This window comes from Python bivittatus, unplaced genomic scaffold (assembly GCF_059951505.1).
Source record: "Python bivittatus isolate LINGU-HERP-01145 unplaced genomic scaffold, Pbiv_v1 ctg000480_np1212, whole genome shotgun sequence".
Lineage (NCBI taxonomy): Eukaryota > Metazoa > Chordata > Lepidosauria > Squamata > Pythonidae > Python > Python bivittatus.
This window is the reverse complement of record NW_028277075.1, coordinates 65,924,966-65,943,669: the sequence shown is the minus strand read 5'-3', so window position 1 is coordinate 65,943,669 and position 18,704 is coordinate 65,924,966. Positions and strand designations below refer to the sequence as shown.

The window sequence follows — 18,704 nt, the reverse complement described above, 5'->3', positions numbered from 1 at the left end:
TAAAAAACTACATTGTGGAGCATAAATTGTTAACACAGGAACCCTATGTGGAAGTCTGGTTCCATGTTCATTGGGAGGGGCCTCGACCCAAGTTAGCCAAAATTTTTGTCCAAAAAGAACAGGAGGATGAGGAGGACCTCTGGCTGACTGGACCCCAATGGGGGCCGCCACCTCCTCCTCCTCCTCCTCCTCCTCTTCCTACCGCTCCCCCTCCGGCACTCCCACCCTATCCCGGGCTGCGGAAAGAGCTGGACCAGCTGAACCAAGACATTCAGAACTTGCCCTTTATTCTAAGGTCGGCCACTGCCTTCCCCGTCCGGCAGGTCCCGAACGGAACGAACGCACAGGGGGTGGCCGTCACCAGTTACATAACGGTTCCCATCAAACCCAGTGAGTTGAGGGAATTAAAAAAGACCCTCCCTTGTATGCAAGAGGATGCCCATACCGCCGCCGAACAATTGGAACTTTTTCTCAGCCCGGTGGAATACTCCTGGGGGGAACTGAATTACATTTTAGCCCACCTCTATACGCCAGAAGAGAGGGGCCAGATTCGGCGAGCCGCACTCGGGGCTTGGGAGTGAAGGAATGCAAACGTCCCAAATGCCCCGGCCGCGGATACTAAATTCCCTCTGGCGGACCCAAATTGGGATCCCAATAATGCCGCACATTGGCAGAACATGAGAGACATGAAAGAGATGATTTTGGAGGGCATCCGAACAGTGCCCCAGGGGAAGAATTTGACCAAGGCTTTTGAGGTAACCCAGGGGAAGGATGAATCGCCCGGAGATTTTTGTGAGAGGATCCGGGTTGGCCTGACCAAATTCTCGGGCGTGACTCCGGACACCCCAGCCTTTGAGACCTTGTTAAAAATGCAGTTCGTCACCAAAGCATGGCCAGACATTCAGAAGAAGATACAAAAACAGGAGGGTTGGACCGAACAGGGGATAGGGGAACTCCTAAGGATTGCTCAACAGACCTATGTGGGGAGGGAGGAGGCGAAGACCAGGCAGAAAACTCAAATGATGATGGCAGCCGTTCAGGCGGCGGCCAAGAATGAGACGAAGGGGGAGGGATTGAGGGAGGCGCGACCTTCTCCCCATCTGGTCCGGGGACCTTGGCCCCGGAGAGGTGGCATCGACCCCAGAAGGGAGAGGTGGACTGGGGATAGGCAAGGTTGTTTCCGCTGTGGGCGGGTAGGACACTTTGCTCAGGACTGTCAGGTGGATCGCCCCATGGGTGAGAGGAGTTTCCCCCTGTACGACTAGGGGGGTCATGGTTCCCCAACCGGGACCCATGGGGAACCCTTGGTAAACATCACGGTGGGTCCCACCAGCGAGGAACGGCAGTTCCTTGTGGACACTGGAGCCTCTCAAACATCGCTGTGCCAACCGATCCCAGGGGTTGCGAAATCCCGGGGCGCGTCGGTATCGGTGATGGGGGTGGGAGGTTCTCTGGTCAAGGCAGACGTACTGGAGGGAGTGAGATTGGAGTGGAATGGGAAGGAGGTAACTGCAGATGTGTTACTGATCCCACAGGCGGGAGTGAACCTGCTGGGAAGGGATCTAATGGGTAGTCTAGGAGTGGAGTTGTGGAATGTGGAACAGGCAGAAAGGATGTGTTTGTTGCGGGAGGCGGACGTGGAGGTTGTGAACCCTGAGGTATGGGCAGGGGAAGGGGGGGCGGGTCAGTTTCGCATCGCCCCAATTAGCATCCCCTTGAAACCGGGGGTGACAGGTTTGCGGCAAGCCCAATACCTGCTGTCCCGGGATGGGAGGGGCGGGCTGAAGCCCATCATAGATGGGCTGAGGCGGCAAGGGCTGTTGGAACCGGCTATGTCCCCCTTCAACTCCCCTATCTTAGCTGTGAAGAAGAAGGACAATAGTTACAGGCTGGTGCAGGATCTGAGGAGGGTCAACGATTTGGTCTTGGCCCAGACCCCGGTAGTGCCTGACCCCTACACTTTGATGGGGAAGATCCCTCCCGGGGATCGGTGGTTCACGGTGATAGACTTGAAGGATGCTTTTTGGTCATGCCCTCTGGCAGAGGAAAGTAGGGATCTGTTTGCCTTTGAGTGGGAAGATCCGGAGACTGGGAGGAAGCAACAACTGAGATGGACGGTGCTGCCCCAGGGGTACACCGAGAGCCCCCTCTTGTTTGGACAGGCATTGGAAGAGAAACTCCAGGGGTTCCGGGCCCCCGGGGGTTCTCGGGTGCTGCAGTATGTGGATGATTTGTTGGTGTCTGGAGAGAAGGAGGTAAAGGTGAGAGAAGGCTCAGTGGCTTTATTGAACTGGTTGGCTGAGGAAGGATTGAAGGTGTCAAAAGGGAAGGTCCAATTTGTGGAAAGGGAGGTCAAGTATTTAGGACATGTACTCCGGAAGGGCGAGAAGTTGATTGATCCTTCTCGGATACAGGGGATAATGCAGTTGAAGCCCCCTCATACTAAAACGGAGGTGCGGCGGTTTCTGGGTCTAGTAGGATATTGCCGGCTATGGATAGATGAGTACATGAGCAAGGCTCAGTTTCTGTATGAGAAGTTGAAAGGATCATCTGACAGGGTAGAATGGACAGACGGGGACACAGAGAAGTGGGGAGAATTACGAAGGAGCCTGGTGACGGCCCCGGCTCTGGCTCTACCGAACCTGGCCCTCCCCTTTCACCTGTACGTTACAGCCCATGGGGGAACCGCCATTGGAGTGCTGACTCAGAGACGGGCTGGGAAATATCAACCAGTGGCCTTCCTGAGCAAAGCCCTAGAACCGGTGGTGAGGGGATGGCCGACTTGTGTGCAGGCAGTGGCTGCCGCTGCTGTGCTAGTGACAGAAGGGAAAAAACTAACTTATGGGAGCCCAGTGATTGTCCATTCGCCCCATCAGATCTTAAGTGTGCTTAGTCAGCAGGCGGCTGCTTGGATGACAGAAGGAAGGATGTTGAAATATGAGACAGTTCTCCGGATAAGTCCTGATGTGGTGGTAGGAACAGACAGGAATTTGAACCCAGCGGAGTTTCTTGCGGGGGAGCGGAAAGAATGGGAGCCGGCGGAGCACGAGTGCTCCACCCTGTTGCAGCTGCAAACAAAGACCCGGGAGGACCTGCAGGAGGTCCCGCTGGAGGAGGGTGAGGTCTGGTTTGTGGATGGGTCTAGCCGAGTAGAGCAGGGACAAAGGAAGTCAGGATATGCGATAGTGACGGCGGAGGGAGAGACAGTAGAGAAGGGGGCACTACCAGCGGACTGGTCGGCCCAGCTGTGTGAAGTGCACGCTTTGAAACGGGCACTAGAGTTGGGAAAGGGAGTGTCCCTCACCGTTTACACAGACTCGCGATACGCCTGGGGAGTAGTGCACACTTTCGGGAAAATTTGGCTGGAACGGGGTTTACTCATAACTGCTGGGAAGGAGGTGAAAGCTCGGCAACTGATAGAGGGGATGATGGAAGCTCTTCAAGAACCCGACAGGATTGCAGTGGTGCATGTAATGGGACATCAGAAGGGGGACTCAATGGAGGCAAGAGGGAACCGACTTGCTGATCGAGTAGCAAAGGAGGCAGGGGAGGGTGTCCCCATTGCCATCATGATTGCAATCCCCCAAATAGAAGAACCTCCGGCTTGGGCGCCGGGGAAGTTGGACGAGGTGCTGCTGGAAAGGGAAGGTTGCAGGGAGGAAGCAGGTTGTTGGGTTACAATTGAGGGGACCCCAGTAGTGAGCTGTGCTGACATGAGGGGGATGTTGGAGAAACTGCACAAAGGGTCTCACTGGGGGGTGCAGGCTTTGGTAGACACTGTAAAGCCATGGTACTGGAGCCTGGGGATGTGGACAGAGGCGCAGGCTGTGTGCTGGAAATGCCTGATTTGTCAGAAAACCAATCGCAAAGCCATGAGGAGAAGGGAGAGGGGAGGAAGCCTCTTGGCAGTGTGGCCCTTTCAGCGAGTCCAGGTGGACTTTACGGAACTCCCTCCTGTAGCTGGGTTGAAGTACCTGTTGGTACTCAAAGATCACTTCACTGGCTGGGTGGAAGCGGTGCCCAGCCGGAGGGCAACTGCACAGGTGGTAGCAAAAGTTCTCCTGGAACAGATCATCCCCCGGTACGGGATAGTAGAGAGTCTGGATTCTGACAGGGGGACCCACTTCACCCACAAGGTGCTGCAGGAGGTCATGCAAAGCCTGGGGGTTCGATGGGAACTCCACACCCCTTGGCATCCTGAATCCAGTGGGAAAGTGGAAAGGGCTAACGGGGTATTGAAGCAACATCTCACCAAACTGGGATTGGAAACAGGGCTACCTTGGACAAAGACACTTCCGGTTGCCCTGCTTCGAATGCGGACAGCCCCTCACAAGGATGTGGGGGTCTCCCCATTCGAGCTGATGATGGGAAGACCTTTCCTGGCCCCAATGGGAGAGCCTATCCCCGAGCTAAAGGATGCCTCCCTAAGAAAGTATCTCTTGGTACTGTCACAATCTCTCTTGTCTTTAAGAAAACAGGGACTCCTCGCTCAATGGCCCCCCTTGCTGGAAGACCAACACCCCCACAAGCCAGGGGATTGGGTCCTGATAAAGACGTGGAAGGATGAGAAGCTGAAACCGTCTTGGGAGGGACCATACCAAGTTCTCCTGACAACTGAATCAGCGGTTCGGACCCGACAGGGGGGTTGGACCCACTACCATCGGGTTAAGCGAGCTCCCGACCCCCAACCATGGACTGCCCAACCGGGAGACGGACTCAAAGTAAAACTTAAAAGGAACTGAACTAAGGCAGGGGAGGAGATGACCAACATAAAGGCTTGCATCCAGGTTATTCTGTTATGTCACTGCTTAGATGCTCTACAGCACAGCTCTAACAACAATTTTTTTGTAGAATTGGCACAGACAGCTTTGAACAGCACAACTTTTTGTGTGGGGCAACTCTTGACTGTGAATGGTGTCACTTCCACCTGTTTCTTTGGAATGCCCACCAGCTTGGAAGCATTGAAGAATGTTACTCAGATAGCGAATATTGATATCACTGGGGATGATCCCCCGTGGTGGGGGATGTTCTATCATTTTGGGTCTTCTCCCATACCAAGACCCTGGACTAATCAAAGGCAAATGGCTCTAAATCTCTTGGGGATAACCAATGCAACTCAATGTGTATATTTCAACAATACCCAGAACCGTACCCACCCATTGCCCTCAAAAGGTCCTGCTTTCACTTGTGGAGGGGTCTATAATATCCCTTATGCTTCAACCCCTCTATACCTACCTAAAGGTTTCTTTTTGTTATGTGGACATGAAGCTTATACCTATGTTCCAGCCTATAGTTCAGGGGGCCCTTGTGCCATAGGGCGCCTGACCTCTCTATATGCCCTGCCTCCAATGCAAGCGCACCCATCAAAAGAAAAAAGAAAAAGGGAGCTGCCATCTGATTGTGAGAGTGATGTGACACTCTTGCCTGAAACAGAAGCCATGGCTCTGGCCCTCTCCTTAGTAGGGGTTCCTGCACTAAGCGGAAGAACTTATCTGGACCTAAGGAAGGTGGCCTGCCTCCTGGCTAAAAGTGTCAACCTTACATCCTCTCTCATTGCAGCTCTCACTGAAGAAGTCACTGAGATCAGGAGGGCGGTCATTCAAAATCGGATAGCTATAGACTATCTCCTATTAAAGGCAGGACAAGGCTGTGAATCTTTTCAAGGTCTTTGTTGCTTTAACCTAACCAACAATGAGAATTATATTGAAGCAAAACTAGCCAAGTTGAAGACCTTAGCCTCTCGCATATCCGAGGATCCAGAGGGATAGAATTGGTCGTGGCTCACTAGTTGGTTACCTAACTTTGCTTGGTTAAAACAACTTTCTGTGCTAGCTATTGGCTTCATTGCCTTACTGGTCCTAGTATGTTGCTTAATGCAATGCCTCCCTGCTTGTGGGAATTACCTGTCCCAGTGTGTGAAGCCCCGGGTCCGGGACGAGGGAGCAATCCTGTTAGCCAGGTTTGAGGCCCAACAGAGGCGTGAAAAGAAAAAGGGGGGATTGTGAGAAGACAGGGAGAAGTGAGGACCTCAAACGAACCATGTTTGCTAGGGGAGAGCGCTGTGCACCATGGGGCAGCCTTGGGGGGGACGGCAGGAGGGAGGAAATATTGTGGCACGTTCACACCAGAGTAAAGAGGGACGGCAGGAGGGAGGAAATACTGTAGGCAGTAGGCACGTTCGCACCAGAGTGAAGAGAAACGGCAGGGGGCGGCTGTTGGGTCAAGTGGGTATTGCAATGTGTATTGCACTGATTGGATTAGGAAAGTGGAATGTCTGCGGTTTTGCGGTTAATTAGCGGCGCTCCGGGGCGGTAAAAAAAGGTGAGATTGTGAGCCAAGCCCTCTTAGGAGGGGGAGGACAGATAGGGGGTATAAAAACCTGTCAGACCTTGTTTCGGGGTTCCTCCATTGCTGCGGGAGGGACCCACCTTTGCAAACGTGCCCAATAAAAAAAACTTCTGTCTACTGGACAACCGAACCCGTGTCTGTCGTTTTCTGACAGATGCAACTGACCGATACAAAATAGCAACTAGTGGCCTTTCTTTGGCTTTCTACAATCTGTGCAACTCCCCCCATTAAGAGGAGGAGCAGGAAGAAGCCCACTATCTCTAGCTACTCCACTGTTCTCTCCACGGAGATCAACTGGATGCAGCAGGAGCATCATCTACCCACAAAGGTCCTTACTAAGATTGAGGCTCCTAATTTTCCTAAGAGCCCACTTCATGGGAGAGCCTTCATGGATAGAGAAGTTTTTTCACTGAAGATAAAATGACAGAAGCTAGTACGCCCTTTCCCAATCCTCTTTTTTCTAGACCCCTTGATGCTTTGCAGAGGCCTGAAGAGGGCTTTACTCCTTCACATTCTTTTTTCCTTCTTTTTGTATGTTCTTTAGTTGTTCTATTACTCCCTCGCCCCCTGCTGAAAGGCCTTGGTGCTTTCCAATCAAAGCATAACGCTAATACTGCAGCATTTATTATTTTGTATCCTCAAGCCTTAGCTGTTCCCACCCACCTAGAAGCTCCTGATAGAAAGTCAGATTAACTCTAGGTTCGTAGGCACCCTGAGCAAAGATTCAACTCCACTCTATCAGGGAAGATAACAGTCCCCTTTCCCAGAGGGACTTGCCAGGCAAAAGGGTCACTGATAGCTGCAGCAAAGGAGCTGCCATTTCTGTTCCTAGAACATCAGTGTCACTACTTCAAAATCACCAGGATTAAACTTCTGTGCTTTTGTCAGAGCCAGTCAGCAAGGGGCTACATTTCGTAAGGAGGCCTGAACTCTCCAAATGCTTTCCCCAGGCTGTTGGACCTTGGGCGGAGCTCCTGCCTTGACAGCGATCGCCTTTTCTCTTTCTGGGCATTGGAAAGGGCTCCATTTATTGCGCCTCCTAGCTGGCTGCAGCTGATCTGATCCAGACTGGGACAGCTCCAGGAAGATGAGACATTCATTTCCTCCTTGCCAAATAATGGACTGCTTCAACCAGCTCTGACCCTCGTGGCAGCCATCCTGCATTATTGTCAAGACCAAGCAACAAAACCAGAGAAAATTGAATGGCAAATGTTAGTGCTGGTGGGCCTCCTGAGGCCCTGGCATTCAGCCAAATATGCCATGTGCTGACAGTGGGTCTGACAGCAAAAATGACAAGGTGATGATGATCTCAGTTAAGGCTTGCTTCAGCATCAAAGCCTACTTGAGTTTCCAGCCTTCTCTTGTGCCTGCCTCCTGGTTTCACCTCTTCAGTTCTGTGCATGTCTTTGGTCTTGACTGCTCCTGGTTCCTCAAAATCTCCTCAGAATCCTGCTCACAGCCCAGATATGACATGTAGCAGCAGTAGGCAGCTTGGTCATAAAACAGGCAGAGCTGACGTTACACACTGGGAGGGATGGTAATTTAAAATATCTTTGGCAGAGCTCTCCTTCCAAGTGTTCCCTAGTATGGTAAGAGAGATATATGAAAGGCTGCCTCTAGTTACTGTAATCTGTCCATCTGGGGATGCTTGATTTCTATCATGACATCATCCTTTGGCTCAGCTCTGTGAAAATGGAAAGGAAGGTACTTGGGGGGTCTTTTTGCCCGAATCTCAGAAATACAGATTTAACCATCTTTGTGCCAGTCGTATAAGGGATAGCTGGGCAACCTATCCCTTCCCTGCGCATGGGGAAGGTTTAATGAAAAATGAAATCAATGAAGTGAAATTTCTAAATATTAAGTCTATTGGGTAAAAGGGAATGTATGAAAAGCAAGTAAAGGTAACAATTGCATACTGAGAATTCTAAATAAAATCAAACTAGTTACTTATTACTCTTGGAGTTGGAGGAGGAGGAGAGTCATGTTCGTCTATGGTGGCAAAAAATCAGGAGTCTGGAAAGCTTATGCCTTTTAATAAAATGTGTTAGAAAAGGTGCTACCAGAGTCTGATTTATTACTCTGGTTTCAGCATGTGTTCATTGCCAAAAGGATGGCTAGAGAGAGATTTGGGCCTCCTGCTTGGATGTTGATGGGAAGCCCTCTTTATTGCGATTTATTTATTTGTACAATAAATACGTTATAGACCACCCACCTCAACTAAGATCTCAGAATGGTTTACAGTCAAACAAGTTAATTAAAATAGCAATCAATAACCAACATTTTCTTTCTCTCTTTCTTTCTGTTTTTAAGTATTACCTTCAGTTTTATAGACCACAGAAGATAACTGAAATCTGCCAATTTGGGGAAGTCAATTGTTCACCCATCTATGATGTCCTAGGTCTAATTAGCGAATCAGTAATGAAAAATAGTTAAGGCCATATTTCCAAAAACTGTTGGTGAAATAATAAAGGCACAGTTTTCATTATTTGGGATAGAAGTGGCAGACACTTTTTGCGGTCAGGGTTAGCTGAATTCCATTTATTCAGTACTTTCAGGATTCTAACTAGAGGCTCATCATACCTGATCTGCTTCCTTCCATCCACTTGACCTTTGTACAGGGGAATTTACACCATTCCTTTGCTCACACTGGATTCAACTTATTCCAGTTCTAAAATAGTGAGATGGCACCTGTGCATTCTTCAGCCATGCTTGCTTACAGCCCAAGAGAAAAGATCAGAATGATTTGGGCAAACCCGTTTTACAACAATAAAGTCTTATTAAAGCAATTTGGAAACAAAATAAAACTGGGAATGCTACATACCTGTGGACTGCAATCTGAAAACAGAATTATGCTAATACATAGAATCTGACTTTCTCATCTGAAAGTCATGAGCTAGAAATCCTTAGTTCAAATGTGCTGAACCATAAATGTACCATGAAGAATTACCTTAATTATTTTCTCTTGGCATCAGTCCATTCTCTCCCAATCTGCAAACCCATAAGTGGGCTGTTTCCTAGAATGAGTATAAGAAATATCTAGAAACTGTGTGAATACAATGTATCATCGATTTTAAATTTTACAGGAGGAAAAAAAAAAAAGATTCTACAAGATGCGCAAATGTAGAATTTCTAATCCAAAGCTTGAATACTGCCCCCCCCCCACAAAAAACAAACCCAACAACATCTCACCAGGACTAGCTTTCAGAAATGTGACCTACTATGTCAACTTCATCCAACATCAAACAAAATGCTGAGTCTCTAATAGCCCATATTCTTTTCAGTTGCATAAATTTGTACTGTATTGATTCAACTTTGTAACTGAGTTTTGAAACTGCTAGTGAATTATACATCGGTTCGCGGACTCTTAATGGAGGCACAGCTATAGATTCATGCCAAAATTGCTGCTCTTTGGCTATTAGTGTGTGAATAGCTAATACAGTTCCTTGGTTGAGAGTGGGTGATGATTATTTTTAAAATGTCAGGAAGAAATGCACCATTGTGCAAAGATCATTAAAAAGTCTGTGATTGCATAAAGAGCAAGTATACCTAAGTGGCTTGCTTGGTTTTTCATTATTATAACATCAGTGCAGGAGGAACAAGATAAACAGATAAAATAATATGTGAAAAGACATATGGACAGACTGGTGTATGGGAACAATGGTGGTGCAATTAATGTTTATATATCTCTAATTTGTTCTTTTCAAGGAGTGCAATTTAATCACAGCAATTGCTTATGCTGATATCACCTAACTACATTCTGCATTGCTGCTGTAGGTCTACTGTAGTTACTTCGGTCAACCAATGCACATTTAAACAAATTGGACAACTGCTAACATAAACAACTCACTTAACTGAGCTGAACAATCTACATGCAGCATTTTGGCTTGTTCTGCTGCAGTTTGGTTCCTCCAGCAGTGGTGCCATGGTAAAATTGGAAAAGTAGGCACACATGATCACAGTCCCCTGAGGCATGTACCCAAGAAGCAGCTGTCTTCATCTATGTCTATAAATACACACTGAGAGATTATATACACACACATACACACACACTGCAAAGAATGGTAGTACAGAACATAATATTCAATTTATTATGGTCAGCTGACAGTCAGAATTGGAAGTTGTTAACAGGCAGAATAGTGTTAGAATGCTGGATGGTGGCTGGAGAGATCTGGATTCTCACCCTTGATTCACTGTTACATTTACGGAATGATTGATTATGTGCCATCAAGTCGCTTTCAATTCCTAGCAACCACATAGACAGATTTTCTCCATGATGATCTATCCCTAACTTGGTCTTTCAGGTCTTCCAACGGTGCACTCATCCCCATTGGACAATTACTGCCTAGTCAATTGCACAGGGTTATTAGGAGCGTTACAATCGGAGGTAGGGTTGGGATAATTGAAAACCTCCCTGGCAGATCCAGTAAAAGATTATGACAATAGACTGCTACCAATCAGGCTGAAGCTCCTGAAAACCTCAGCTAATGTAGACGCACACACATACATAACTAGTGTACGCTCTGCTCTTTATACTAGTGGAACAGATTTTTGATTGTTTAAATGGAACAGGACAACAGCATTTTGTTACTTAAATAATGCTAAAATGCCTTTCATGTAAAGAACAAGCATCTGCATATCTTAAAAGTTAGTGCAAGAAAAGATTTCTGCTAGATAGATGAAGGTGTATTCTAAAATCAGTAGTAGAGAACTCAAGTTCCTCTTTAGCACTTCTATAACAGGGCCCAGCACAAATCCTGGATACAGGCAAAAACTCTCTGCTATTGAAGGAGGGAAATTGCATGATAAAAGACAGACTGTCCAGTTCCAGCAGTTTTCATCTCCACTAGGGACAGGCTCTTTGTGAAGCTAATGGGTCTTAATTGCCCATTCAAGACCAACCCACCCAAAATACTTTGCATTACAAGGGGTAGCAACACACTATTGTTGCTGGGAAAATCCATTCTTTCCCCCCCACCCCCACCATCACTGTACATTTAGAGGGAGCAGGATGGAGAAGGGGAAGGGGAGCCGATGACATCATTGACCCTTCTCATTAAAAATAATAATAAAAAAGCTCCCACTCCCTGCACTTCTCCCCTGTGAGCCCCCACTTCATTAGAACAACACGTTTTCTCAAGTACCTTCTTCTTAATCCGGATGGTCACCATGTCTTGGAAATTAATGAGCCTATGAAACTACACAGGTTAATTATTTTCCTTTACAATTAAGCTATTCTTTTTCATTAAGAGATGCCTGGAATAGGCTCTAGGAATTATTTTGGGAAGCAGAGGAGTGTCAAAGAAATAAAATACAGTTGAAAATAAACCCACAATCTTAAAATTAATCTATATAAATCTTGTACCTGCTGTTCTTTTCCAATACTTTTACATCTTGACTTATAGCCATTCACCATGGAAACTGTCTTGCCGGATGGACAGGGTGATTCACTAAAAGAGCTGCTTGCCACCAAAGGTTTCTGATCTGCCTTAAAATGTTGTTTGTAAATGCAAGGTTGGTAAAGGGGGAAATTGCTGCTCAGGATTTAAGGACTGGAGGGAGAATGGAAGGGATGTTTAATTCACCCCTTGCATAGGCTTAATGGAGGGGGGGATGGAGTCCCTGTGTTTTGTTGCCAAATCATTTCCCTCATAAGCTTTGAATGAAATCCACAGCCCATTCATTTTAGCTGGATTACATCTTCCTTTCTCACTCGAGGCACAAATGACCAGACTCAAATTATCCTACTTCGAACATATCACATGAAGACCTAGTTCTCTGGAGAAGGCTCTACTACTGGGAAAGATGGAAGGAAAGAGAAGAAGAGGATGACCAGCAGAAGGTGGATGGACACAGTTACAGCGATGATGGGTGCACCATTGGGAGAGCTGAAGGACCAGGTGAGGGACAGATCATCATGGAGAAAATCTAACTGTGTGGTCCCCAAGACTCAACACCAAATTGATGGCACATAATATCTCCCTTAGGAGCTATTATAAAATGTGCATTCTGCATTCCTTTCCAGTATTCTGTTTTCCCCTAATGTTTAGTTTTTCACTTAGCACAAGATTCTTCAGACAGAAGAACACTCTGTGGAAATGGTTTCGCTATCCTACTTTTGCTGAGATGTTTTGATATCCATGCTGTGTGTTTCCCTCCCCCTACCTGCCTTCCATTTGTCTGGAGGATTTCATGGTTCTCTTGATTAATCATTGGCATCATCCAAGTTTTATCTTGGCTTATACATTTGGCAAATCCCCATAGTGACTGGGCAGAGGGGTGTGTGTATGTGTGTGTTTTTACAGCTTTTTCGGGTAGTCAGAGAACAACCAGATAAAGAAATCTAGACAATCACTAGATGGCAGCAAAAAATGAAAAACTCTCTCTCTGCTGCCAATCTAGCGCTCATCCAGATTTTGATAGCCTGGATCTTGTTGCCCAAGCTTACACAAACTGACCTAGATGACTAGTTAGCACAGACTGTCTTTTAGCAGGATTTCTATGGTGTCCCATCAAAACTCTGATCTCTGGAATGGTGAAATGGTCAAGTGCTTGAGACAGGGTTCACATAAGCCATCTTTCCTGGACAGAAGCATACTCAGCTGCCTGGTGCACTAGGAGGTGAATGTAAGGACAGCTAGAATCTGTGCAGGTGTGGGAAGGCTCAGGATGCAAGCTACCCAATAGGTTAGAGGTCATTTTCAGTCCTACTTTCTGGTGGTATAAGCAAAGAAAATGTACTTTTCTGTGGATCTAAGGAAATCTGGGTAGCTATCTGTTAAAGCAATTAGTAGGGAGAGTCTGATTAATTGCATAAGGAAATGGGTTAAAATAAGTCTTCGGTGGTCAAGACCCTTGATGAGAGTAACAAGTTCTCAAATCTAGCTTGTGTTAAATTCAGGTTACAGATAGTGCTCCTGCTATTCCTATGATCACTTTTTTGGTTAATTTTAGGGTTTTTTAAAAATAGTCTTTGGATATAAAGTGGGTGCAGAGCTGTTGGTTAGAGGAGGGAATGGATAATTCATAGTACATGGAGGTTGTGACAAATCTCCTCTGAGAGAAAAAGCTTCATTTGCACTCCTTGGCTTTCTTGGCAGATAGTTGAATTGCTGCACCTGAACAAGAGCTACTCCAGGTCCTCGTCTTGGCTTATGTTCTGTCTTGCCTCCCATGGTGTTTCATACCTACATGAAAACACTGGGTAGAGTCATTTAAGGACGAACTGTCATGGTAGACATATGATGCTGATACTCAGTTCTATTTTGTTTTTTTTCCTTGGATTCAGATGTAGCCCAGGGGTTTTGGGCAGGTGTCTGGAATCAGATGGGCTAGATGAAAATGGAGTTCTGGATGAGATCAGATTTTCCGTGGTAGTGCTCCTGGGTGCTGACATGCCAACCATAACCTCCCATCTGTAGGAAAGATCTAGCCATACAGTACACAAGTCTGATATAATCATTTGTACACTGTAATGCCTCCTTCAGGACGACTTAGTAACATCAGGAACATATCCACATAGTCTGCCATTGCCTGTGTGTGTGTCTGTGTATGCACAGGTGCACACGTTTTACTTCCCATTCTTGTCCACAGCCCTGGAGCCTCCCAAGTATCAACCAGGCCCAACTTTACTCAAACAAGGTCAGTTGAGTGCTGCTACCCCTGCATAGACACATGAACTGGGCTTCTTTGAAAAGCATCCCAAAACTATAACTGATTTATAAAATGGGTTTTATTTCTCTGGCATTTTATCTTTGCTAAGCCAAGGTTGAAGCACAGTGCATGCTGCATGCTACCTTAGTCCCTGTGGAACCTTTTGCAGATTACCCTGGGAGGAGGATTAATTCTCTCCTTAGCTGTGAACTCCCCTCCTCCCATGATAATTAAATGTCACAAATCCTCTCCTGGAACTAATGGACATCTTACTAAGCTTATTTCCTGCAGGGGGGCGGGGAAGTCAAGCATGCAGGATGGGTAATTCTTCCTTCCCCAGCAGCAAACCACAAGACTATGACCCTACAGAGCAAGTGGACCTTATTTAACAAGTCTAATGAGAGATGGTGGCTGAGAGAGTAAGCTCTGTAGGCTGGAAAGTTTACACCTCTGCTCTAGTCTGCAGCCTTATTTTAAAGTGTAAAAAAAGGTAAAAATTCTTTGGGCTCCAGCTGAGTTTCCAGTGATTACATGGACACATCGACAGAGTTTTCCTGGAAACAAGACAAACATGATTTGCCATTGCCTTCTCCCAGAATCTTTTTCTAACTTCCTACTTTAGTCTACAGCCCTAGCATTTCTTCGGTTTCCCATCAAAGTACTCCCAGATCTAATCTTGCTTAGCTTTTTGAGATTGGCTAAGGTCAACTTGACATTACCACACAGCTGGACATATTTTAGTCTCAAATTAGCCTGCTTATGCCTTCTAGAGAGTCCCTCTGTGTCAGAGGTGAAGTAGTGATGGACAAGAAACGTGGCCTCTTCAGTAACAGTGCTCCCATTTTAGACTGGGAGAAGGTGAGCTTACTTTTTTTAACCAGGTGAAATTGACAAGAATTCTGCCAATTTTTGCTTCCAGGAAGCAAGAATGAATGAATGAATGAATGAATGAATGAATGAATGAATGAATGAATGAATGAATGATGTTTTCTTTTCCCTTAAAAAAAACTGATCCACTATCGGGTGGATGCACCATGCAGGAGGGTATCAAGTACAAAGGAGAGTCAACAGGGGCATATGCTCATATAAAAGGTTTATTAATGGAAACCTGAAAGGCATCTCCTGCTGCCCCCTCTTGAAGGGAAAGCAATTTTGTAAAATATAAAAAGATCTCCCACAAGCACCCTTGGGCATAATTTTGATGTATAAGTGGCATGCAAATACAGGAGGCAGTACCTACCTGATCTTGACTGAACTTGAAAAGACTAAGCAGGGTCAGACTTGGATAGGATACCACCAGAAATTTCCAAGAATGTGGGCTAGAATAGCGAGTCAAAAACTTATCCTGGAAGGCAGTGGCAAACAACTTCTGTACCATTGCCAAGAAAACAATCTGATGTGTCCCTGTAAAGGGCAGGATCACCAGATTGATCCAAATGTTTTTATCTTTTTGAATAAAATAAAACAAAAGCAAAACAAAACAAACACATATTTTGTTGAGGATGCAGTGGGGAGAAGGTATATTTCCTTTTTATTTCATAGCCATAGCTATGAGCAGACTTCATTCTCAGCCTTGGTTGTCTCTTTCTAGAAAGAGAAGTACATTCTAACTTCTAAGAAGGCTCTGAAGCATACATGAACAAAATAGGCCCCATGTAGCTAAGTAAAACATGAACATACTAGTGTTTCCTTGTCCTCCCTAGCTCCCAGGCTGAGCTTGTTCAGTTCTGGCCTTGGACTATGACTTTCATCCCTAAATGATCATATTTTCCTAAAGGCATCTATTCTGAACCAGAAATCCTTGTCTTGGCTTTTCCCCACAGCTCACTTAGAGCTATCTTCCCTTCCTTGAGCCATCAGAAAACTCTGCTGGCATTACATTTGCTGTGCCCATTGCCAATCCCTATCTGGCCTCTTTAGCCTGTTTTGGCTTGCCATCAGGTGCTATCCTGATTTGAGCTGTGCAGTATTTGTTAAGTAAAGACATTGGTTAAGTAGATTGGCTTTGCTAAAGTTGGACTTCCAGCTTCGCAAAGCAGACTGGCACTGAAGGGGAATGGCCAGAGACTGGCAGGACAGTCTGTGCCCACACTAACCTGAAATGCTGAGAGGTGCCAGGTGGATCCCATCCTCTGCTCTCATTGCTGACATCAAGCAGGTAAGAATTTGCAGACCTTGACATTGACACAGGTTGCTGTCAGCTTAAGGGGAGAAACATCACTTTAATACCAGAACAGCTGGTGGCAACATGAAGGCACATAGGGGCACAGCAGGAAAAGTGGTTGTCATGACAGGTTTGTTCTGTACTTCAATCCAAGTGGAGAAAGATCCTCCACTTGCCTCTTAGAGGTGAGGGGTTTCTGTAATTGCATATCAGCATATCACTTTTGGGGGGACGCGGTGGCGCAGCGGCTTAATGACGCTGAAAGTTGCCGGCCAGAAATGGTCGACGCTTCAGCAGTTCAAGTCCAGCCTTCGCGTTAAACAGGGTGAGCTCCTGTTTCCTCCCCAGTTCCTGTCAACCCAACAGTTCGAAAATATCCATGAACTAATTATTAGTTTTATCTAATAATCTACTCTATCTACTAGAGTAGTATTTATCTACTCTACTTACGTGAGTAGATAAATGGGTACTCTCACTCCGGTGGAAGGAAAAATGCTGGCGGAGCCTTGCAAAAAGGAGTTGGGAGCAGTTGCCGGTAAGCGCGAAAAACCGTGCGCGCCCGAAAAGGGCGCGAAGCAATGGAAACCCCGCCTCCTGTGCTCGCCAGCTGGGCTCTGCCCTAGGAAGGAGGCTCTGGCAAACCACTTCCGAAAAACAATTGCCTTGAAAACTGCAAGGACTCGTCCAAGCAGTCACTGCAGGGTCAGCAATGACTGAGCGCAGACTGACTGACTGACTGACTGACTGACTGACTGACTGACTAAATAAATAAATAAATATCTCACTGTTAAATAACCCTAGAGAGGGTTGCCTAACACCCATGTTTTCTGATACAAGACAAAATATTACTTTTCCATGTTTTTTACATCTGCTCCAATGTTTAAACCCTGTTTTAGCTTTATTAATTTAATCTGCTTCTTTTTTTAACAAGGGAGGGCCAAGGAATTCCAAGAGCCAGTCAATTAGTTAATTAGTTAATGGATATTCCAAAAGTGACCCTGAGAAACATCATTTCTGAAATGCGTTGGGCTTAAATGAACTGGTGCTTGGAATTCTTCCCCTTTTTTTCCTGGCACTTGGGATTTCTCTCTCTTTGGTTTACCATGGTGCCTGTCCTCCTCTTCTGTTCTTGTATTTTAACTTGCATTTTTATTTTATTGTGAAACATTTAACCTACTTCATTTTATCAGAATTTTGTTATTGGTTGGCCTATACATAAATAACACTGCCTGTGAACAAGCCTTAGCACATGTGAGCAAACCAGCTGCATATTCTTGTCATGTTTATTCCTGCCTCCAGTTCTTTCTGTATATTGAAGTTTGGAATGCAAGTTTCTTGGAACACAGGGTTATCCCTCTGTGGTCTGTAAATTGTAATGCAATTAAAAAATGTCAGCTTATTTGTTAATTTACACCCCATCTTTCCTCGAGAAGCTCAAAGGTATCTCACATTGTGATCTGACTTCACTTTATGAGATAGGTTGGGCTGAAAGAGAATGACTGGCCCAGAGTCACCGGGTGAGTTTTCATGGCTGTAGGTCAACTTGAACCTGAGTCTCCCTGGTCCTAGTCCAACCCCTTAAGCACTTTACTGAGGCTTGGGAAGATGGGAGGTAGTCTAAAGACATATAATTATATTTTAATAATTCTGCCTGTCCCAGCATAACAGATCTAAGTGTTTTTGATACCGAGTAACGTATTATGTAAACAGTTGCTGTTTATGTCTTTTTAAAATAGCTGTACATTCCTATCTAAATAGTTTCCTTCATTTTAATTGGTGTCAGCAGGATGTTGGGTCATCTCACTGCAACTATAGAGTATGTCTAATTCAAACATAATTTATGAAGAGTGGGGACAGAAGAGAAGTCTCGGCTAAATAAATAAGGGGAGCAGCACAAGAGAATGGAGGCAGCTCAAATTTGGAAGTCCTCTGCCAAAGTCCAAAGATGGAATCTATGTTTCATGAACAGCTCAACAGCATACCCTGTTGGTTCATCTCTAGAGATGCAAGAAACATTTGAAAATACAAATTAAGCATAGCAATGGCAGGCCTCCCTTAAAAGCTTGGTGCACAGAGATGGTCACCTGCAAAGAAACTTCAAAAAGTTGCAGCTGTTGTTAGTTTTCATCTTATATTATACTATTTTGGATGGGTGTTAAGTAAAATAATCATGTATATAGTCCTGATTTGGTTCCTCTTCCTGCTTTTTTTAAGCTTACAGAGAATGAAGTATCCAATATCTTTCATTCTGTCCCGTTGAGGATGACCAAATGTACATACACTACATGGTTTTCAACTGATTCTCATTTCTTGTGGAACTAAGTGTAACTTGAATGTTTTCAAAACTCTAATGCTTTAGCCATGTCACTCTACACATACCCACCCTTGGAATTTAACAGGCTAATTTTAAGATTTTAGAGAATTCAAATCATGTGTGAACTGAATTCAAGCAAATCAGTAAATGTTAGGCTCCCCTTAAATGGACAGCAAAAATCTGGACAACTGCTAGATGTTGTCTGGATTTATGCAACCTAGATATTTA

The 18,704-nt window shown here is 45.6% G+C and overlaps 1 protein-coding gene across 2 annotated transcripts in view; it reads left to right on the top strand.

Moving 5' to 3' along the window:
• LOC148214999 (syncytin-1-like) overlaps positions 1 to 18,704 on the top strand; it is a 102,322-nt gene that overhangs the window by 53,482 nt on the left and 30,136 nt on the right. Inside the window, exon 3 of one of the 2 annotated variants that reach the window (XM_088146123.1) lies at positions 4,472 to 6,803. The exons of the other annotated variant lie outside the window; for it this stretch is intronic. Within the exon in view, the coding sequence (XP_088002249.1) occupies positions 4,761 to 5,768 (1,008 nt within the window). The 5' untranslated portion in view covers positions 4,472 to 4,760 and the 3' untranslated portion in view covers positions 5,769 to 6,803. Of the gene's footprint in view, positions 1 to 4,471; positions 6,804 to 18,704 lie in introns of those variants that run through there. 2 annotated transcript variants of the gene reach the window in all.